The sequence below is a fragment of the Zootermopsis nevadensis genome, unplaced genomic scaffold (assembly GCF_977971745.1).
Source record: "Zootermopsis nevadensis isolate Lab colony 2312 unplaced genomic scaffold, Znev_1.0 Znev_ptg000025l, whole genome shotgun sequence".
NCBI lineage: Eukaryota > Metazoa > Arthropoda > Insecta > Blattodea > Termopsidae > Zootermopsis > Zootermopsis nevadensis.
In genome coordinates, this window is record NW_028259157.1 from 11,546,432 (window position 1) to 11,570,705 (window position 24,274).

General features: G+C 35.7%; 1 protein-coding gene across 15 annotated transcripts in view; it reads left to right on the forward strand.

Moving 5' to 3' along the window:
* Positions 1 to 24,274, forward strand: part of Cadps (calcium-dependent secretion activator 1) — a 103,599-nt gene that overhangs the window by 51,158 nt on the left and 28,167 nt on the right. For 8 of the 15 annotated variants that reach the window (XM_087355996.1, XM_087355999.1, XM_022071494.2 and 5 more), the window contains exons 3-19: positions 3,182 to 3,317; positions 3,608 to 3,775; positions 3,959 to 4,134; positions 5,147 to 5,226; positions 8,254 to 8,405; positions 8,786 to 8,866; positions 9,697 to 9,866; positions 12,841 to 12,864; positions 13,356 to 13,449; positions 13,988 to 14,109; positions 14,695 to 14,839; positions 15,774 to 15,880; positions 16,367 to 16,542; positions 17,374 to 17,394; positions 18,085 to 18,273; positions 18,512 to 18,648; positions 20,884 to 21,071. In XM_087355996.1, the coding sequence (XP_087212122.1) occupies positions 3,182 to 3,317; positions 3,608 to 3,775; positions 3,959 to 4,134; positions 5,147 to 5,226; positions 8,254 to 8,405; positions 8,786 to 8,866; positions 9,697 to 9,866; positions 12,841 to 12,864; positions 13,356 to 13,449; positions 13,988 to 14,109; positions 14,695 to 14,839; positions 15,774 to 15,880; positions 16,367 to 16,542; positions 17,374 to 17,394; positions 18,085 to 18,273; positions 18,512 to 18,648; positions 20,884 to 21,071 (2,166 nt within the window). Of the gene's footprint in view, positions 1 to 2,509; positions 2,973 to 3,181; positions 3,318 to 3,607; positions 3,776 to 3,958; positions 4,135 to 5,146; positions 5,227 to 8,253; positions 8,406 to 8,785; positions 8,867 to 9,696; positions 9,867 to 12,840; positions 12,865 to 13,355; positions 13,450 to 13,987; positions 14,110 to 14,694; positions 14,840 to 15,773; positions 15,881 to 16,366; positions 16,543 to 17,373; positions 17,395 to 18,084; positions 18,274 to 18,511; positions 18,649 to 20,883; positions 21,072 to 24,274 lie in introns of those variants that run through there. The other 7 variants (XM_087356008.1, XM_087356001.1, XM_087356007.1 and 4 more) reach the window with 6 other exon arrangements.

Below are 24,274 nucleotides of genomic sequence, written 5' to 3' on the forward strand. Positions count from 1 at the left end.
AGCCGCTCATTTTCAGACGTAATCAAATTAGAAATAAAAAAGTATCCATCGTCTTGTGTCTTCTCCGTTCACACACACACTTATGTGCATGCCTAGATATTTATTACATTCCTCGAATCCATAGATTAGCCATATGACATCTATTACTATTATTTCTTTGTTTATTCGTCCATTTATGTTTTGTTCATTCATTCGTTGTTTTCCTCTTCTCTTGTATACTTTCGCGTTTAGCAGATATTCACTGTGTTTATCGGTTGTCTTGTATGCTGTTCGACTATACGGTAGCACCCCAGAATACAGTTCATCTTCATTCTCGCCGCCGTGAGAACGTATTTGTCGCCGTCATCACAGAAGTCTGAAGAATTAAGACCATAACCTCAAAAACAATGTGCCTAAGATTCGCATTGCCATTTGATTAAAAAAAACCAATTAAACGTACCCACACAGAAATACGATTACAAGTCTTTGTATGCATACGAAGTTTCTAGCGCCTTGCTAGTGCGGCAACTTATCTGACACATGAGTGAAGCAGGAAACGTGACATTCTCTCACAGAGGTGGAAGCTGGAAGATGGAAACCGTGTATTTCTCTGAAACGTTTGTATCTATCTTAAGATCTACACAGCGTCATAGAACATCATCCTAGCATGAACGTCTTCTGTGTACTGATAACATGCTGTAGACATCTGATATCTGGTTTTTAGAGTTAAGTTCTTTTTAATGTCGTGGATTATGACGCCATAAAATCTGATCTTGTGGAGTTTTACGAAAGAATTTCGAACAATTTCAATTCTAATTTTGATCTGACAATTCTAATGTCCATTCTACATAACAGAATTTTCTTGTAACCATCTGGTATTTGTAATGGTGGCTTTTTATATTTCCTTTGTTGTACGAACAGGGTTTTTTTTTCGTTCCAAGAATTCTGATTTCCATGACGTCAGACCAACGTTTATTCTATTGATTCTCTTATTATATGTTTACGTCCCTTATCGTCTGCCGTGTCTGTTTACAACAAAGTACCAGAAGTTATCATTTTCGAGCTGAAAATCTGGAGGCAGTAACAGACCGCACGAGTTATAATCGTTACGCTGTGTGTGTACTTCCAATTTCACTTTTGTCTCCCATCGCATGAATCAAACGTGATGGACATTGGTTATTATATTAGGAGTAAAATTTCTTGCTTGTCTGTGTTCTTTAATTCAGTTATTCGCGTTTCAGAATATGATCTTCGTACTACTTATTATTCATATATTTGAAGTAAAATAACAGTAGTAGTTGGAACAGCGTGTTAAGATGTCCACTTAGTAATTTAGTTTAATAGTCGACCCACTTTAATAAAATACGTTACCAGTTCTTTCTCCAACAAGCAAAAGTTATTCGTAGTAAAACAATGCAGTCACATTGGCTGCAGTTTCCGTAGCATCTCTATTGATCGCCGTTCCCTCTCTCCACGTCCATCGTCCCCGCTCACCCCCCCACATAACCCGTCGTCCCTGTCCTTAGCACCCCTCAGCACCTCGCCTCTCCTCGTACCAGTTTGTATTTTCACTCCAGTTACAGCATCTTTGATTCAGCTTAAAGTGCTCACACATCCGATGTGTTAACGAAGTCAGGGTTCCCTAAATATGACGTTTGTGCCTTTCCGCATTCGATAAATCGCTTTTGCATCTGTTTCGAGTCGACTGGGATTCGACTACCGGCGGGGGCAAATATTTTTCTTTCCGCCACAACATCCACACGATTTTGGGGCAAACCAACCCCTCTTCTGACGGTTACCGGAAGATATTTTAATTAGGTTAAAGCAGCCGAGGCGTGAAGCTGGCCAGTCGTCCGCCTACTGCAGAGAATTAAAAATTCATGATGCTATACCACCATTTTCCTCTAAGAGCCATGGTTCTGTCACTTATTGTAGTTCTCTTCTTACCCGTCAGAGTGCATGTTCCTCCAGATGTAAAAAAAAAAAATAGCGATGTTTCGAAAGTGTCAATTTTTTTTAACAGCTTATGGGCCTATCCATGTCTGTCTGCCCGTCGTGTTTTTCGTGGGGTTCAAAACCTACATGTCTGGAGGGGGGAGGAGGTAATTGTTTCTGCCTAAAGCCCAGTTGTAAGTGTATTTGCCACTAGCTTCAATAATCTGTAACACTGTATTTTGCCCACAGAATGTATTTATAACTCTCAGATTAGACAATTACTGTTTTCTTTGTAGTAATAACTGATTTTCTTTATCGGCTGCAAAGAGTTTATACGCCTCTGATATATTTTCAACAGTGGATAAAAATCTCATTGCGTACCAGAGCTGTAGACCTACTCAGAATTTTTTGAGTCGATAGTTAACAAACGTCACAGCCGAGTGGTTGGCACTGCTGCTTTATTTTCTGGAGTTCGCAGATTAAAATATCTGTCCGGATACTGACTATTTTTACTGATATCTTTCGTGGTTTTCCTCGGTTCTTCCAGATTTGTGCTGGGACTGTAACTTACATTAGTTCATGACCGATTCTTTATTCATTCGAAGCTGTATACTGATTTTTATCTATACCCCAGTGCCGAAACTGCCTCGGGGGTCCAACAAACATGCCTGGATGTTGGACTTCTTTAAGCGGGATTAAAGCGACTGAACGTTGAGCTCACATCCCATTTTCATCTGGTGCCGAGATTAAAAAAAAAGGCTACTTTCTATCAGCACGTGTTTGTGGCTTGCTAAACGAACTAGCAGCAAAAGAACTGGGTCGCTACCTGCGGTTCGTGTAAACAAGGACTCGGTATTTTTGCACCCAGATTTTATGGTTGGGAGAACTTTGTTTGAACGTGAAAATATTAAACCCCAACCGACGTTCCTCCCTACCTATGTCATAGTTTATTAACGTGGAGAAGGGCTCTGAATTCTCATTCCATGCCATTGCATGATATTAAAGACACGAAATCTGTGATGATATGGTTCCAAAACCCAGAAGAACAGCATCATCAGGTGGTCATTATTTTTTCTTATTTGTACCATAACTACTTGACACTTCTGTAATGACATAGCGCATTACATATACTTTAATGTCCTGGTTTGTTTATCCCCTTTTGCTTCCATTTTCAGCAAAATCTTTAATTCTTCAATATCCACAAGTTGTCAGGCTGTCTATCCTCTGTGGACGTGTGTTCATAATTTTCTTAAAACTCTGATTTCAGGTCACTTTCACCTGCAAGTGCCGTGTCCTCCGAGACACTCAGTCATAGCACTGGGGCATCAAGAACCAATTCTTTGCCTCGACCCACCAGTCCCAGCCCCTCGGTTGTCAGCGAGAAGGCAGAAGCTGAGCTCCAGGTAACATTTAAAATAAACTTTTATTCTGTTTCTCAAAATTCAATTTAAGACCTCAATGTTATGCCATAAATAATTTAGTAATATTTATGGGTACAGTACGCGGCTGTAATTTTGGGACTTGCAAGGAATGCAGGAGGTCCCAAGCCCCACTTCCTCACCCCGCAAGTCTCAAGATTACAGTCGCGGACTGCAAATGCAGATGTTACTCCTATGTGACTCTGCCATACTTTTGCTTTTCCTTGAATGTGAAGAATCATTAACAAATTACTTTACTTTTTTTAATTCTTCAGGATAAACAGGAACGCGAAGAAGAAGAGCGTAAACGAAAAATTCAACTGTATGTGTTCATATCACGATGCATTACTTACCCATTTAATGCTAAGCAACCAGGTGACATGACACGACGGCATACCAAAATTACCAAGCAGCAACTGGAAGTAATCCAGGGGCGTTTCCAGGTTAGTTACAGTGATTTATTTATAACATTTATGATTCAGATCGCATGAAGAGGCTAAATATTAATTGAAATCTAAACAAAAATATGCATGTAATAATTATCATAAATATATCTGAACTATCTTTGTATCATGTTTTTTTTTTTTTTAAACATTTAAAATATTATGTGTAATTTCAAATTTCAGAGCTTCCTGAAGGGTGACACACAGATTATGGCAGATGAGGCTTTTCAAAATGCTGTACAGAGTTACTTTGAAGTTTTTCTTAAATCTGAGAGGGTTATGAAGATGGTACAATCAGGCGCTTGTTCTCAGCATGATTTCCGAGAAGTGTTCAGAAATAATATTGAGAAGCGTGTTAGGTAGGTATGATGATGCTGCTACCATTCATAGTTCTTAAATGTCACATCTTATTGGTCGAACGAAGTTGATTTCCTCTACTATTTGTCGCTGTTACCAAAAAGAATATAATTCGCTGAGGGTGGATCCTGTACGCATGACAGAGCACAGGTCATTAGTCTCTGGCTTCTTACTGAGAAGACATATTTTTAGGGTGAATATTAATTGTGTACATCAGACAAGCAGTGTCCTTCACGGCTCCTGATTGGCTCTGTCACTTTTCCTTTTTCCACCTCCTCTCTTCTCATACCTCATTCTGCATGAAAAAAGAGCTTGGACTCAAACTGTACATTATGGTCTCTGTCTTGTCTCAGTACTATTCTTAACTCCGCAAACAAGTTGTCAGAGATTTGTGGTTCTTGCGGTATCACAGCCCAGAGGAACGTATCATCTTCTTTAAATGTTTATGTAATATATAGCCCTAATTTTCTTTGCCTGTGTAGGGATGCTAGTTTTTTGAAGAACCCACAATTTGGAAAAGAAGTGACAGGTAGATTAATTGATACTATACTACTGTCACAGGATTTGAGCTAGAGATTGATTGGACAAGAGGCCTTGTATATTGACGGTCTTTCCCACTACACTTAGCTGTAATACTGGTCTTCATGTCTTGACAGATTAGGAAATGTAACATCCATACTTATCTTAAATTATCTTCCCAGTGTGTCCTTCATCTTTCTCCTAATTTTCATATTGCATTTTTGTATTTACAGGGTAATTTAGCCTTCTGCCTTTGAGGAGGCAATAATTTTAAAGTTTATTACAAAAGAACTTTTAAAGTACCTAAAAGTGCCATGGCTACATTTCTTAATACAAAGTTGTTATCAGAATATTTACTTTATAAACGAAGATGCTGTTATAACATCCTGTTACAGGAAGAAACCCTTTGAAAGACAGTGTTATACAGTGAAACACTTCAGTATGATGGGTGGTACTATAATTCACATGGCTATTTCTTGTTTCTGTATGTTGTAGATCACTGCCAGAGATTGATGGGCTTAGCAAGGAAACTGTACTTACTTCTTGGATGGCAAAATTTGACTGCATTTTTAAAGGTATACATCAACTTGTTCATGTTAATTTTGAGCACTGTATAGGAGCTATGAATAGGGATTTCATTAAACACTTTTCCTGCACCCAAACAAAGTTATTTCATATAGCCTAAACTAACTTAACAAAAAGTAAACAAACCCACCCCAGCCCACCCTACCTTAACCTTACCTAACCTTTTAAAGTAATCTGTACTAACTTAGGCTAACATAACTTAATCTAACCTAACATAACCTAACCTAACCTAACCTAACATAAAGTAAAAATACAACCTCATCAGTAATCTGTAATATTCATAGTTATTACATTGCAATGAATGAAATTTTTGACTAGTTTGATATGAAGTAGTACAGTGAAACCTCGATGCATCGTTTTCGGCGGGGGTGGGAAATAAAAACGATAGATGCGGGAAAACGATAGATGCGGGAAAGCATTAAAAATTTAAAAAAAAAACAATGTTTCTCTTTCAAAGTTACTTCTTTTTACCAAAAAAGTCTTTAATGGACAACTGGTTTGTCGAAACTTTACGTTTTAGACCAAACAGAGTACTTTCCACGTTCAAAATGTTTTCCTCGTCACGTTCGCTAATATTATGGGCATAAAAGAACGACTTCACTTTTGCCAATGCAGCGTGTGCTTCGGCAAAACTCGGCACAGCTTCGGGCTCGCATTCGTCGTCTTCCTCACCGCTCCCACCCCCTTCGCGATCGTCACACAACTCATCAATCGTGTCGACTCCGCATGTAGCAAGCTCGCTGTCTACTGCCGCGTAGTCACCAAATTTAACCACGTCTTTCACGGCGCCAAATCTATTCCAGTCTTCGTGAAAGCCATCATGCTCATCCACACTGACGTTAGAGTCTGCTTCTGCGCGAAGTTCACACCCGTAGCCACCTTTGTGAAAACAATTCAGAACAGTTGGTTGGGAGACATGCCGCCAAGCTGCCACTGTGAAATGAATTGCTTGTAGCACGTCAATTTTCATGTTGACATCCTTCCCAGCATCCATTGCACATACAGCTGTTTGCACAAGGCGCTTTCTATACAACTGCTTGAAAGATTTTATGATGCCCAAATCAAGCGGTTGCAAGACGCTCGTGCAATTTGCTGGATACTGCACGACTTTCACATTTCGTAGAAATGTCGTGTCCTTCGGATGAGCGGCACAATTATCAACAAACAGCAAAATCTTTCTGCCTTGTGCGCCCATGGAGGCATCCAGAGAACTTAAAAACGCCGTAAAGATGTCTGTTGTCATCCAAGCCTTTTTGTTGGCGTGATATTTCACCGGAAGTTTTTTCATGTTTTTGAAACAACGCGGTTTTCGTGATTTTCCAACTACAATCGGAACCCGTTTGTCACTACCGTCACTGTTAACACACAGAAGAACAGTAATTCGGTGTTTTGCACGTATTCCCCCGTGGCAAGATTCACCTTTCAATGCCAGAGTCCTATCCGGGAGGGCGTTGTAGAAAAGTCCGGTCTCATCCGCATTATAAATGTCCCGCGGCTCATATCCCTCCAGCAGTGTTGGCAGTCTCTCGAGCCACAGCTCCGTTACTTCCACATCCACAGCAGCACTTTCGCCGGCTAACTTCTTGTAGACCATACCATGTCGTTCTTTAAACCTACTAATCCAGCCATTCGACGCTGCAAAATTTTCAATATTCAGTCTTGCGGCTATCGTCTTGGCTTTTTCCCGCAAGATGTTGCCATCAACAGGAATTCCTGAGGCCCGCGATTGCTGGTACCAAGTGAAGAGGACACTTTCTAGCTCACTGAAAGTTGATTTTATTCCGGATTTCCTTTTTTTGCATGAATTACCGCACTTGTCAGTTTGTTTTCGGATTTCTTTCTTCTTTGCAACTATTGAATTTAAAGTAGATGGTGCTAATCCAAGGCGTTTAGCAATGTCGATTCTTTTTTCAAATGGATTCTTCTCCACTTCTTCTATGATTTTTAATCTTTCTTGAAGAGTTCTGACTTGCTTTAGTGGGCGAGACATGGTACAGGAATAATAACAAAATAATTAACAGGAGTAAGAGGAATAACAAAAGTATAGACTGGAACAATAACAGGAAGAATGGAAATACTATTACTGCCGAACACGACGAAACGTAGCTGTAGAAGACCCTGAACCACTGGAAACGAGATGAACCAGAAGAATGAAAAGTGCCGCCAGCCTTTCCTTTGTACTTGTAATAAAAGCATTTGTGAAGAAATTCACAGTGCACATGCCATTTGGCATCGCTGGAACGAAATATGAGTGCACCCTAATTAAAATCGTAAAATTTCTGACAATGAGCACCGCCATTCACTCCAACTATCACCCCTGCACCGCTGACCCCTCATTCCAAAAGGATCTGTGCTGGTTGGGCGACATAACAGGTTACCGCTACTGTGTATTCCAAAAACATTGTGCGTCTTTCGGTATTAATTTATCTCAAAACCCAGCATTTTAATTTCTCAGAAACGATCATTGCGGGAAAATTGTTGGCCGGGACTAAGATTTTTGAACGATCGATGCGATAAAACGATAGTTCGAGGAACGATAGAAGCGGGAAAATGTAACATTATTTTATATGGGATGTATTCGGGACCGAACAAAACGGACGATGCATCCGGGAAAACGATAGTTCCGGGAACGATGGATAGAGGTTTCACTGTATTCATCTTTGTAAACATATGAGGTCTGCTGGCAAATTATGAGGCAGGTTAACTTGAGCAGCAGTGAGTCTTAGTTGTATTCATTTCGGGTTTTAAATCAGAGACAGGATACTGTCTATCTTGGTTGCAATTTTTTATGGTTAACCTCAGGTTCACCAGACAGATGCTGGAAGAATATATTAAAAGATGTCAAAGATGTTTCTTCTCAGTTCATTTCAATTTAACATACATAATTATTCTATTACCCCTCATTAAATTACATAAAAACCACTGCCAACTGATATTACAGCTTGGGTAAAGTAGGGACCACTTTGGTTGAGTGGATATTATGTATTTATTCAGTTATTGTGATGAGACTTTTCTAGTAGGTGACGACGACTCAAAGAGACCATCCAGGATGCAACAGCAGTCTCTCAACAGTGAGCTGATCTTGTCTAAAGAGCAGCTGTATGATATGTTCCAACAAATCCTTGGAATCAAAAAGTTTGAGCACCAGCTATTATTCAATGCCTTGCAGGTAAATTTAGACTCTCATTTCATAACGTAAATTTCATTTTCAGTTATTGTGATATCTTGTAGTCTTCTAGGTGGTTTCCAACATTGTGGAGGAACATAGCACCTCCATCTTTTCCCTGAAAATTAAAGTGATTTCTTCCTCTGAAATAGAAACCACCTACAAGTCTAGATGGCATTACAACCAAGAAGACAACAACTGATATATCCATCGCTATGAAGACCTCAATAAGGACGTCAACAATATTTCGACGAGTCCATTCTGAATATTGGTAGCATTTTTGCAAAAAATTGACTTAGTTGTTACAAACATTGTGCCAGTCATACACATGATCTGTCAGAATGTACATATTATGTATATGTATTTACATTTTCTTCTTCTAGTTGGATTCTGCAGACGAACAGGCTGCTGCAATAAGAAGGGAGTTGGATGGTAGGATGCAAAAAGTTTCAGAAATGGAAAAGGTAAGAAACAATACTATACAAGAGGAGGCATTGCAATAAACAGGTTGTAGGTAATGTTCCTGTGTTGAAGAATTCTGTGGAGTGTAAATGTCAACCATACAGAGATATCCTGATAGCACCAGACAAATGAATATGACTTGGTCTGTAAATTGTAGCTGTAATTCAAAGTAAAACATGCAAGTTTAGTGACAAGGGAAGCAGCACCTTTTACAACAGCATCCCAGAAAGAGATGGGAAACAGATATTTTATCCACATACTAAAATTAACTGATAATAGGTAACAAGAGATCATTTCATTGAAGAGTTGACTGTGTTCATACAATCTCCAACTTACATAAGGGATGAGTTCAGGAAACACACAAGCTGAATTTTTTTAATTACTATTATTATAATATATATAATTATTGTGTTATATGCTGTGGTGGTACTAGTGTAACATCCTTATATACCTAACGTAGCTTAATTTATAGTGGTAGCTTCTTAAATAAAAATTTATGCCTGCAGTAAGTAATTTTATGAAAATAGTAGAATGAATAGTTTTTAAAATGTATTTGTTTGTATTTGAAGTCAGATTTGTATAAGCTGAGTCTTGCATAATCTAGCAAGGGTCTGCATCATGATGATCTACCATTGTTGTGTCTGTAAACCCTTCCTGTGGTATGTGCTTTAACATTTGTTAGGTGAAGTGAGGTTAAGGGATTCAATGAAGGAATAATGTTTGGCCTGGGTGTTAGGTTTTCTAGAGAATACTCATAAATATGTAGTAGAATAGCATCATACAGTTGTGATTCACTTCACAATCATGTTATTTACCACAACTTTCTTTCCAGAACCGGAAACTGATGCCAAAATTTGTTTTGAAAGAAATGGAATCTTTATATATTGAAGAACTGAAGTCATCTATCAACTTGCTGATGGCAAATCTGGAATCTCAGCCTGTATCTAAAGGATCAATGGATTCCAAATATGGACTGCAGAAACTGAAGAAGTATAACCACAGGTTTGTTATATTTGTGTAAATGTTCAGTGGTTTTTTTTCTAAATATATTTTCTAAGTCCCGATTTCTTATTAAGTGATGGGAACTATCTTGTACAAATGATTCTTGGTATACGAAATACACTGTAAAATATGCATGTTTATATAAGAAGCAGTTAGTTCCTACATATCCGAGTTACATAGTTTAAAGTTTGAAACAATACTAGATGAATCCTGTTATTACTGATGTGGCAGTTCTTTAATATGTTAATGTTTTATTCAGAAGTTGTTTACTTCTCTTTATATTTTTACAGTAGAATAGGTTTTCATGTTTATCAGTGTTGTATAAATTATCTTGTTGCCAGCAGGCACTAAATTCTTTTTTTAATGAAGTATGTGGTTTAATTTAGTGTAATTCTATTTTGCTACAAGAAAATTGAAGAGGAATTTGTCAGTGATTATAAAAACTGGCATTTATTCACTGAATCCAATCAGTGACAAAATAATGCATTACCATATGTTTCTAAAATACATAGCATTACCATTCCTTAAACTTTAATAACCCAGTATTACTTCCTTAAGCATGATTGGGATGTGGCTAGTGCTTTACACAGCATGGCTTTATTTAACAATGGAATTAATGAATGGAGACAAATTAACCACAATAATATAAAACATCTAAATTTGAAAGATGATAAATCACACATGTGTAGGCAGGATCTGATTAAAGAAGATTACAGATTTAAAATGCTTTCTATAAGCTGTCTTAGTACTGTTATGCATTAATTTGCAATAAGATCAGTCTTACTAATTAAGTTTAAGAACGAATAATTGTTATTCTGTGTGGGTGTCACAGGTTCCAAACAAGGTGAAGAAGTTCTTGACTGGCTGAGCGACTGTCAGCTTCTCAATAACTCTGCTACATTGAGTTAGTGTGTGTCACAGACTTTAATAGGGTTGTTTATTTTTGTACATTGTGAGTGGTATGGGAAGGACAGTTAATTAACTCCAAGAAAGGGAAATCATCTTGAGAATCTGATGTGACTCGGCTAGTCAAGAAATTCCAGCTTCTATGGAATATTAAGATTTATTACTGTGTTAACAAAAGCCTTAGTATCCTGATCCAGATTAATCCAGTCCACACCCACATACCCTCCAAATTTAAAGTTAATTTTAATATTATCCTTCTGTCTTCCACGTGGTCTCTTCCCTTTATACTGTCCAGCTGAGATTTATTCTGCATGTCTCATCAAAATAGTGTGTTCTACAAGCCTTGTCCTTCACATCCTCTTTGATTTGATCATCCAGCAATATTTGGTGAAGAATACAAATTAAGAGGTGCCTCATTATGTAAGTTTTGAAATGTAAATTTCACAGAAGTAGCAATATTTGATACTTTTATAATTGCAGACGTGCCATTATTTTGTCATTCTACCATATAGTATATAGGAATATTGTCTACCATCATTGCACATGGCACACTAATTGAGCAGTCATGTCAGTGCAAGCTATCAAAGCATGAACGACCACGGAAGTCTGTCGTCTTCATGAATTTAAAGGGAATATTTCAATTTTAGAAAGCACTTCTAGCAGAGGCAAATGTCTGAAAATCGTCCTCAAGAATCCCGTAACAGTTCCAAGTTTTAACATGTTTGATAGGCGATAGTTTACATGTGCTGTTATACGTGTGTGGCTGTTTTTGTTTGTGTGTCGTGTGTTCACATCATACTCGTATTCACACTACATTCATGTAAAAAATATAATTTACAAGTTCTTTCCTTATTTTGCCCTTGAATGTCGGTGTTTTATTAATATTAATGCCACATTAAATGTATGTGGTATCTGTCCCTCCATGTGAGTATGTGCACATGTATGTGTCATAAAATAATTACTGAAAGATATTTTTATTTTAAAAATCGGAATGATTTAATGTAGGTGTTACAAACTAGAAGAAAGCTATACAGCAAGTAAACATTTTGTTACTACAACATCACTTTATAACAGTAAAACTGAATTGTCAGTCCTCTTGAGAAGCAATATACACATGAGATTTCAGTTCTCTTTAATTTAATAATCATAAACCTTATTTATTTTATGTTTTTTCTTGATCAAAAGAAACATCTATTATAATCCAAACTACAAGTTCCACATTTTACTTTATGATTTTCAGTTTTGAATTTTAATTATAGTTCTGTTGGTAGCTTGTACTATTGGGGAAATTAAGTTGAGGTTTCTAACGAAGATGCCTACTATTATAACTTTTTAACAGTAATAAATGATTGATAATCCATTCATAGTCATGTAAGCTTTTATATAATTTTTCTTGGCATGGTTTCAGCTATGTTATGTGTTATGTTTGCTGCTAACCTATACTTTTTCCAGGCAAATTTGTTGAGTGTGGGAGGTAGAAAGAGGTTTTATATTATGTGATAGTGCATCTGATTCTTTCTCCAATACGTTTATTGATTTTAAATAGATGCAATGGTAACTTTTGTGCATTTGCATTGAGGTGTACTTGTAAATGTTTACTTTAATTTATATAGGTTGCCTGATATATTCTGTTTGCTGAGTATATAGATTTGTTTCTGTTCTAGATATATGAATTATGTTTGATAGTATGGAGCATGACTTGTAATATGGCTGTTAAATATTTTTGTTCCTAACAGTTGGAGATATGTGCCCACAGTCATATTTTCAACAAAATTATTCTAAAGATTAATATTAATGTGTTTGGCAATAGCTGATTGCATTGTCATAATTTAAATTGAAAGCCCTGATTGTGGATTATTAATGGTACATAGTAATTATAAAATGTGGATATTTCCAAATTAATTTTGTCATTATATTTATTGGAAGAGATTATGTATGTAATAAGTAATTTTAATTAAGTTGTACCTACTTGAGAAATGTTGCAAAGCATTGGATGATAGCAACATATTTGGTTGTTTTCATTGGTTGTCAACTAATACAGTGATACTCTCTCTTTTGCTGTCCATAGTCGAAGGAGAAGCTCTGTCTTAAGGCAGGTAGTGCTTTAGCAACATTTCTTTATTTTTTGCATTTTAATCCATTTTGTTCTATTGAAATCACTGCAGTTTTATTTATTTTAATGCATTCACATTAGTAGCATAATCTGCTGTAGTATTTCTTTAGTTATATTACAGTGCAATATTTATTTCTTTTGCATTTGTATTGGACTTCTTAAAGTTGGATGAATTTTGATCACCTTCTTAAGCACAAGTTGCATATGAACTCTCCGGCTTCATTTAGTTGAGTTATGTTTTGGGAGGTTCAGTTAAATTAATATTTTGCATATCAAGGTTTTAAATATTTTAGTTTCTTTCTTCTGTTTTGCATCAAGAGGGAAAGCTTAGTTTTATTTCCATGTGTTGTCGAAAAATTATGCAAGTGCATAAGTGTGAAGTGCGTGTTGACTCCATGTCACCTCAGCCTGGCTGCAGTCTGAAGTCAGAGCAAGACATCGCTTCAATTAATGGCTTTATATAATGACAGATCACAAGGATCAATGGGCAAGCTGGAAGGAGATTCAGCGGACAGTGACACTCAACTGACCAAGTTGGACGTTGTTCTGACTTTCCAACTGGAGGTGAGTCAAAACAAAGATTCAAAGTCATTTTCCCAAGAACAAATGAATGCTTATGTATTATTCTTAATTCAATTAATGAACAATTCCTAATGAAGTTTTATTGAATGAGATTCATGGCTCAAGATCAGGGATTTTGAACATCTTATTAAAGATACCAGGTCTTGAAGTCTGCCCTTTTAAGGGCTAATGTACTAATTAATATTTTGCTTAAGCAATCAGTGTACTTTAAGAAACAAGAATGTTTGTGAAGTGTTTACTTTTTGCAAATAAAATTGTTTGTCCGCAGTCAGATTCAGACACAGAATCTTTAAATTGGAATGTCATTGGACAACATATTCAAGAAATATGAAGGAAATACCTGCTTCCCTTGCACTTCTAGCTTCATCAATGAAGCAAAAATAATGCATTGATCATGATCTATTAATCATCCTATCATCGATGCTGTATGGTCTGGGCTATTGACAGCATTGTTAAATAAGGGCAAAATAAATAAAACATGTATTCAGTTTGATATTGTGCAGTCCTTTCTGTCCTTCAGGTGGTTGTAATGGAAGTGAAAGGTTTGAAGTCTCTGGCTCCAAACAGAATTGTATATTGTACTATGGAAGTAGAGGGAGGAGAGAAGTTGCAAACAGATCAAGCCGAAGCCTCCAAACCAATGTAAGTATTATTCAGTGTAGATCTTTCCACCAGGTTTATGCAATCAGACTATTGCTTAAAAGTTCAGTCCTGCGTTATTATGTTTTATCTCTTGAGGTCTGTAATACCCAAAGACTTTCTTACCCTTCTAGCACCCTTCGACACTTCTTTGAAAAAATAAACAGATATCCCTTATATTTCCAAACAATACATTATGGTATATCTTATTATTCATATTGTGGATGTTCCCAATTTCGGTCTAGATCTGAAAATACTTGTCCTAACTAAACACTACTTTTTATTTGGCTTTCCATATTCCATCCAGAAAAATCTGAAGATAATATTTTGGAATAAGCATGCATATTGCATCACTAGGGAAAACAATAAAATTTGCCACTTACATTTAGTGTGAACCACCAGTATGAAATTTAATCAAAACCCAATGAGTAGTTTTGAAGTTAAAAATTTAAAAAACTTTAGACACTTTTCCCAGTACTATACACAAAGTTTTACAATAAAGGTAAGTCCCAATTAATTTACAGCATATTTTAATTAGTGAAAGTAACTGTAATATAGCCCTGATATCAGCCAATACCTATTTCTTAGGTGGGATACTCAGGGTGACTTCTCATCAACTCATCCATTGCCAGCTGTTAAAGTGAAATTATATACAGAAAATCCTGGCATGCTGGCTCTGGAAGACAAAGAGTTGGGTAAAGTGATACTCAGACCAACACCACTGTCATCAAAGGTACTGTGCAGTTATCATTAATCTAATTTTAATACTGTCTTTAAAGCATAAATAATTTGCTTTTATAAAAATGGTTGTCTTCTGGGTTGTTGCACTGTGTAGTTTGTTAGTAGTTTACTGATGTTTCAGAGGTGCTTGATGCCTCCATTATCCCACCAGTGATGACTTTGATGATGGAGGCAGCAGTCACCTGTAAAACACTGGTAAATTTCTAACAAACTACACAGTGCAACAACCCACAAGACAACCATTTTCACACTTGCTTCTGTGAGAACCCGAATTCTCACAATTTGCTTTTATTCCCTACCTCTACCTAGGACTTCAAACTCCTTTATATTCTTCAGTACCTTACAAAGCAGAGTTGTACACCCAGTTCTGTTATAATGTGTGTTTGGATATAAGTTACTGGAAATATTAGAGAGCACTGTTTTGGATGTATGAGCCGGGGTAGCTCAGTCAGTATAGTGACTAGCTACGGGCTGGACGGCCGGGGTTCGATCCCCGACAGAGGATTTTTCCTCTAGCCTCTGCGTCCAGACCGGCTCTGGGGCCCAATGGGTACCGGGGTCCTTTCCCGGGGGTAAAGCCGACCGGGGCGCGATGCTGACCACTCACCCCCATCTAGTGCCGAGGTCAAGGAAGGGAAGAGCTATACCTCCTCTCTCCCCAAACGCCTACATGGCGTATAGTGGGACAAACTTTACTTTACTTTACTGTTTTGGATGTAATAAAATGAAGTGTGTGGCAACTGGATGCAAAGTACTACAGAAATGCAATATAGGGAGAAGCCTTCTTGTTGAATCATTTGCTTTTGTAATCTGTTTTATCTGTAACACTTCCAGCAGGAAGCAAGATGAGCCACTTGCATAAGAATGTTTGTTTGATACTGTATTGAGTACATTTATCTTTTTATTTATTCCATTGTTTCTTGCAGGTTCCTGAGTGGCACAAAATGGTTGTTCCAAAGAACTGTGCAGATCAAGACTTACGGATAAAAATTGCTTGCAGAATGGACAAGCCTCTGAATATGAAACACTGTGGGTAAGTAAATTGTATTCATAGATGTGACTTTTTTATATATCATCTTTGTTTCAAATGTTGGTAAAACCATTTTTAAGATTCTCCACCCAAATGACTAAGACTCTTTCATTGTAACCACATGTGTCTTTTCTTCTCCATACTAAGTATCTTGCATACCTGATGCAATTCACTTAAAAATAGTCTAAATGGCCATATTCTGTAGAATGTTACATTCATATATATTTCTTTACCGTTAAGCACATTACAAGAAATTAAAATAGGATTTTAGGGTTCAGAGTGGCGAGTATGAAGATGGATGTCTTCTGGGTTGTAGTGCCATGTAGTCTTGTAGAAGTTCACCATTGTTTCAGAGGCCCTTGCTGATGTTTTCAAGAAAGAGTGTACAACAGTTACTGTGTGGGATGGCATAACAAAGAATTCAAAGGCGTTGAACATCACTCCGAGTAATGTATTATTATGTATGCTAGAAAGTTGTGCTTATTTCAGATACCTTTATGCAATTGGAAAAGCAGTGTGGAAAAAATGGAAGAAGCGGTACTATGTTCTGGTGCAAGTATCACAATATACGTTTGCTATGTGTAGTTATAAAGAGAAGAAGTCTGAGCCTTCAGAAATGATGCAGTTGGATGGGTACACAGTGGATTACATTGAGCCTGCCAGTGGTAAGGATTGTTTACAGTATTGCCTTCTGTGTGTCAGTGATTGTATGGAAAATATCAATGAATTTTATTACTGAAATAAACTTCTGGTAAAATATTTGTTGTGTGATTTGAGGTTCTCATTGTGGTGAAGGTGTTTGTTGTTTTTCTGGCTTGTGGCACCATATACACTTGTAGGTAGATACCAGTGTTTCAAAGAAATGTACTGCATCCATTTTAAACCCATTTAGGTATCTACATGTGGGACCACATTGTGTCAGAACCCAGAAAAATATTAACAAAATATTTGATGATTTTTCATTTTAATGTTATTTAGTGTGTGGTATTCACAGAAGTATGGATCACAAATTGACGCCACGGAAATGAGAAAAACGTAGGTCTGCTATCCCTTTGGGATTTTAATGGTACAGAATATTTCCATATTAAATATTTAAGGAGATGGATGCATTCTTTGAGGGTTAAAGATATATATTTTTCTTGCTATGTGGTAAATTCAGAGAAAACTATATAACTTATGGTTTCATACTTCATAAGTACTGGAGCTAAAGGCTTAAATAAGTAATTAGCAATGCAGATAGTAGTGTCTTCATCAACAATCATAAATTCCATGCTGCAAACAAGTAAGATTATTTGAAGAAACTAGTCAAATTTTAATATTTCTTGGGTTATTTCTAAGGAGAGAATTTTAATTCTAACACTTGCATAAAATTTTCCTGTTTTTAAATTAGGAGTTGGTGTTATACTAAAGTTAAATTTACTTACATTGTAATATTGTACCGTATTCACAGATCATAATGTTACAAACAGTTATTAAAATATGCTCCTTTCTTCCAGCAAATCTTATGGTTGGAATGGGTAAGTTTCTCTTAGATATAAAAATAGGTATTTTTACCGCCAGTATTTATTTAACTTTATGTTTGCATAGTTTATGTCATTAATTTAAGCATGTGATGTCACTTTGAACTGAATGTCACAGCCGAGTGATTTGCATTGCTGCCTTATATTAAGGAGGTCCCAGTTTAAATTCTATGCATGGAGGCCTGCTAGCCTGACTGAGGTAGTTTCTTTGTTTTCTTCAGTCCTCCCAGGATCACATCAAACTTCTGAATATCTGAGTAAGAGAAATAATTGTATATTAATCATTTCAATGCTTCCAGCTTGCACTGTACATGAAGGCAGGTGCTAGTATTTGGTTTGCATTACATTTGCAAGAGACATGTCAGTTCTTATTGAATTTACTTTTCATTAATCTCATTTCAGTAAGAATATTTTTATATAATTTGTTGCAATGCTGTTGATGTCTGTGTGTACTAATGCAAGTACGTGTAATAGTACTAGTACATTGTAGAAAAATTTTATTTTTATTCCTGATTATTTCTTTCTGTTACAAACTCGGTTGAGCATAGTGATTCATCTCATTGAGAAATGTAAAAATGAACAGAAATTAAAATGTAAAAGAGGGATTTTTTCATATACTTTTTCTTTCCTTTTTTTATTTTTATTTATTTTTTATTTTGAATTTTATTCTCACTTTCCTGTTAACAGACTTGGAAGGAGGTCGCTTCTTCTTCAATGCTGTGAAGGAAGGAGACAGTATCTTGTATGCATGTGATGATGAAAATGAATGCCACTTGTGGGTAATGGCAATGTACCGAGCCACAGGACAGTCCCACAAACCAACTCCACCTGTAACACCAGCTGGCAAGAATTCCACAATTTCCAAAATACAAGGCGGTAAAAAATATTCATATAATATTAAATTTGTTGGAGGAATAGGGTATAAAATACTGTCATAAATTGGGCAGCGTAATACCAGCTTTTCACTTCACAGTCTGGTGTTGATGGATGTGTAAAATATTTTGCTGAAATGTCAGTACTGGTTGTAGTATGGATAAACTCCTGTTGTTGGCCATTGTGTTAACCAGTGTTGTTAAATGTACAAACTTTATTTGTTTGCTTTTCTTATTTACAGATGCTGACAGGGCAAGGAAACATGGGATGGAGGAATTCATATCAGCTGACCCATGTAAATTTGACCATGCCTCCCTCTTCAAAATGCTACAAACATTGACATTGGATTACAGACTTAATGACCCATATTGTTCTCTGGTATGGTAATATATTGTAACTAGCAATACATCACTTTAAAATATGACAGTTTGGTGCATTAATAAATTGATTCATCTGACTGTATCACTAATTTTAAAGCATATTCATGGCTGAACCAGTGTTTCCTTAGAGCACTATGAAGTGATATATGTAGAGTCATAAAAGATGTGTCATGTAATTCTCTTGCCTCATGACTACCATCCAGCAGTTCTTGTAGCTAAATTTACTTATTTCGTAATGAGTATTAGTGTCAGTCGAAACTTATAACTGATAGAGGAGCTGAGTGTTTTGCTTTTTACATTTGTGAGGTGTTTAATTTAGACTTGCTTCCATTTATTTTATATTATGTACTTCCTTTGCTCATGAAGTGATCATGTGACTTTTAACACTAAAAGTAGAAATATGGATTTTTTATCTGTGGAATGACCTTATTCTGTTATTTAAAAGCATTATTTTCATTATTTAATATTTCCACTTTGCAGTAGTCAGATTACACTTAAGATTCATGCTTAATAGCTCTCAATTTTCAAATTAACTGAAGTACTTTCAGAAATGCCATTTCTCAACTCATCTGGTCAGGTATTAAAGTGGTTCACTTGTACACTCTGTGGACTGTAAGCTTCTTCCTTCAAACTTCATCTTTTGTGAACTTTTTAATGCGTGAATCACTTCACTAAAATTTGCACATTTTCGTACTTTACTGAGATGCATTTTGCAATCAGTGATTGCTGACTTTACACGACATGTAGTTTACACTGTTAGATGCCATATAAAAATAACAGAGGCATTGGACATGGTAGAGCCATTTACCATAAAACTCATGGTAATAAATATTTACAGACAGTAAAGAAAATGGATGCACGCCATTGAACAGTAACTCAAAGACTAAAGTAAATGGTTATTTGTTACTGACTAACAAAATGAGCCAATTGAAATAGAAGAAACTGAGGATGAAGAAGGTGTTAATCACATAAACAAAATAGCCATGTAGCTGTGCTTGAAGAAACTGAAAGATTACTTGTTTATTTGGAACAAGATAATATACTATTCTGTGACATATGGGCTTACTTACTTACATAATGACTTACAATCATCAAAAGTAAGGTCATTGTCAAAGTAAATTATATAATACAATGTGTGTTACAACCCAGAAGACAAACATCAATATGTAGCATTATTTTTCAGATTATTCACTGCTTTGAATATTCACACCAGTATCTCCCTTTTTGCCATGAATAACTGAAAGTTTTCTGTGTAAATATGATGTGAACTAAGGTAATGCTGAATGTAGCTGCACGCTGCAACATTTCTCGAGTTGTAGCACTACAGTGGAACACAAACTCTGTGTATCTTGTAATTAAAGCAGCTTTCACTTCTACAATTTGAATTATTGTCCTAAAACTGAATCTAATGCTCTTTCAAATTAAATATTCGGTTTTGTCCACCACCCAGAAAATAATTAAATTAATTGATTTATGAACAAAGTTTATTTAGGTAAAATTCCAGGTTCTTATATCACTGATTATGAGGATGTCAGGATGTATGGTAGAAGCTGATGATGGAAACAGGAACCGCCTCTGAAATGTTTGCAAACTTTTACCACGCTACACAGCACAACATCTCAGAAGACAATCCAGTCTTCTTAAAAATTTGCATAATTCTTATTAATATAAATTAAATGAAGAGTTTTGATGTTTGACCAATACTTACCTTGAAAACATTAAGGAGAATAATCATCATCATCATGAACTGCACGGTTTAGGCTATTAAGCCTGTTCTGTCTCCAGACTTATTTTTTCTCTCCATCTTTTCATGTCTTCCTTTCTTGCATTTTCCTTTAGCCTGGTATCTCATTATTTTTTATGGGATGCGATTGTTGTTCATTCAAGAGACATGGTGGTACCAGGAGTTTATATAATCATTTATGGTGTCCGTAACATTTGGGATGTTAAGTTGTTGGCTGATGTCTTCATTTCGCTGGTGATCTAGAAGTGTATAACCCACCAGAGGTCGTAGCAGCCACATCTCTGTTCTTCTTTGTAGCCTTGCTGTTAGGACCCATAATTCTGACCCATAGGTTAGCGTTGGAATTGTCGTAGTTTTATAAAATTTTAAGACTGTTTCAGGAGTATAATTTGAATTTAAAAAGCATTTCTGAAGTACTGTTCAAATTTAGTTTAAATTTTCAGAAATAACATTCTGTTCTGCTGGATGATGAAGGTGATGTTTGTACAGGGCTGGTTTAGTCCAGGACAAGTGTTTGTACTGGACGAGTACTGTGCAAGGTATGGAGTACGGGGTTGTTACCGCCACCTCTGTTATCTCAGTGACTTACTGGACAGAGCTGAGAAGGGCATCATGATAGATCCAACACTCATCCATTTCAGCTTTGCCTTCTGTGCTAGCCATGTACATGGCAACAGGTGGGTACTACACCGTTTGTGTATTGCAATGTGTTTGTTTCTGTTTCCATGTATCTGAGATATATAGGGGCTCACTGCAGAAGGGGCTTAACCCATGCATTCAGAGCACAATTCAGTTCTTGACTTTATTCTTGCTCTTTAGCAGTTTAGTATTGTTTTCTAAAGTAGTGGCTTGGAAATTTGATTAATGTCACTGACTTCATATTTTTTCCAAAAATTTATCCAGATATCTACAGTGACATGTCATTGTGAGGAATTAAATTAAAAAAAAATAAGTCTTGGAATATTAAAAAATTGCTGTTTCTTCATTTGGTTATAACTACAAGAACTCTGTGTTACGCAGACCTATGTATAAGAGAAAACAACTTAATAAATGTTTCATCATCATCATCACTATCGCCACCACAACCACCAGTGTTATCACCATCATCATCAATATTATTCATTTCTTAATTACATGCCAACCAATACTGTTTGGGTAGTGAAATCTGGACGGATATGATGAGTTGGACACAGCTAGGATGGATTAGATCATGAATTTATACAGAATTTTACCAAGGAAACATCATGGAAGTGTACCAGTTCATTGATGTTACCATAAAGTTGTTACTTTATATTCATGTTGATTCCAAATTAAGTTGATATGGTGTAGGCACAGATGCAGTGAGTCTCTGTTTAAAATGGAGTAAACACTGAATAAGATATATATATCTTTCAAATAGAGACTTATTACAGTTTGAAATTCTGGCTATATATTTCTAGCCAACATTGTTCAGATTAATGTATTTACTAATTTAATGAATGTCTTTATTGTGTATAACTTCATCATTTATGAGAACAGTTCTCACTTGTGACTGGTACTTATAATCCAGAGTAATTTAATGATCTTTAGCAGAATATATTTTATGGGACTTAAAAATAGCTTTTTTACTGGGAATATATATTAAATTTTCTTACCATTATATGTATATTAATATGTAGTATTATAAATCTTTCATAGATCTTGTCTATTACATATCTGATAAATTACTCTTTTCTGTAAGCATATCTAGCTATGCAGACACTGAAATAATTACACAGTTAAGAAGTGTGATGTACAATTCATTTAATTACATATATTTGCACAACATATAATATTCCATGTTCACCTGTTTCTAATTGTTTTTTCCTTCAACTTCTTAAAAGAAAACTTTCTGGAATGGAGCTATGTGACAACAGATACATCAGTCAAAAAAACACAATCTCTTCAGAAACTCCTATCAACTATTGTCTTTTCCATCACATTTTAAATGCATGTTTTACAGAATTTACATTCTTTTAAATATGAGTATGCAGTAATATTTTCTTTTAACTGTTAGCAGTGTTTTGTGTCAGTCACTTCAAGTATAAATAATATTTATATTTGAAGTTGTAAATTGTAACCTGCAGTGCATGGTAACCTACTGTCGGGTCCATGTCAAAAGTTTGTGTGATTATGTTAATGTAGTTCTCTGGCTTCTCTATTTCCAAAAGCACTGTAAACCTGCAGCCAACAGCTTGTGTCCTTGTTGCAACCCTCTTACTATTTGTGAAGGGGCAGGGGGAGTGATTGGTGTTTTGTTTTCTTTCTGTGTGTCCTTAAATCTGGCATGTTCTTAAACTTTTAATTACTTGGTGTGAAAGCATAATTAAATTCCTTTTATCAATATTTTCATATTTTTCCTTCATCTTCTTCTTTAACTGTAATTAAAGTGTACAAGGGTTTGAAAGGTACCTAAATACGTCCATTCCTGTTAAGCTGAAACCAAACTGAAATCCTTCAGTAATACTTATGCTCTTCAGATGAAACCAGACTGAGATCTGATAATAGTACTAATGTTCTTCACCTGAAATCAAACAACTTTTATGACAGTAAAATCAGTGTAACCAATTTTAAAAATATGTTATAGGAACTAAAAAAATAGATAAATTTATTCATAAAAATTGGTAGAAATGTTAATATGCTATGAAATATTTATGTGTCTAATGCCCTTCCTCCTAATTCATTGGCTGTCTTAAACTCATCCATGCAATTAGTAAATCTTCAACGGTTATCAGCCATTTCAAATGGCTTAGACTTGCCAACGTTTTGAGGACAATCTCTGTCCTCAGAACATTTGCAGGTTTCATCTATTTGACACAGCTGACAACTTGAGAAGATTTTATAAATGAAAGCTTTACATTTATTATACATCCACACAGTTATTATTACTCATTTTTAAAGCATAAATTGCTAGTGGTAATGATTATTTGGTTCCTGATTCAAATCCTACTCACATTATTATTGTTTTGTATTCTGTGTAATGATTTATGTCATATACAATTCACTTTCATTAGCATATTTAGATTGTGATTATAATTAGGATGAAGATTTTTTTATTGTTATAACTGATTGTCTAGAGTAGTCTTTAGATCTGGCTCATATCCAGAGGATATTACAGTAAATGTCTGTGGTACACCAACTGTTCAGTAGAAGTTGAGGGTTCTTCACATTTAGTTGTCATCTTATCATACCCTGGAAGTTGATAAAATGCAGCTGTAAGGAATGGTACCCAAGTAAAATTATTCTACATGTAGAAGGAATCATGGTTCAGCACTATCCTTTAAGTTGATAGTTAAAATGCAAAATATTAAGTCTGAAACATTTGATGGGAATGTTTTCACTATAAATTAGTCTTCTGACAGAATTTTAAAAACTGGAAGAATGAGGTTACACATCTCCAGTTTGGAAGTTCTTATCAGAAAGATAGAATGATAGGAATGTACTTATGTGCAATCTTTTAAACAATTCAGGATATTATTATGCTCTTTTTTTTGGCACAGTCTGTAGTAACCTTTCTAAAAATAATTTTCTTATAATAAACTTGGTGTTTTTAAACATTCATATTACAATAAATATTTAGATCAGCTGTTCTAAAAGTCTGGTTACGTTTGCTGCAACAAGTATCCACGTACTGAACTGGATCAGATTGCATTTTGGATAAAATTAATATTTATAATTTCTGAAAGTAGTGTGTGTGTGTGTGTCTTAAATTTATTTACTAGTTCCAGACATGTTATATGGAAAGGTATTATACAAGTAATTTAGTTGAGGGAAATAAGTTTTAGTTCCACAGTCATTGTATGTTATCACACACATTTCCTGTTGCTTTATCACACATTAACTCTGTATTGTTTACATCTGT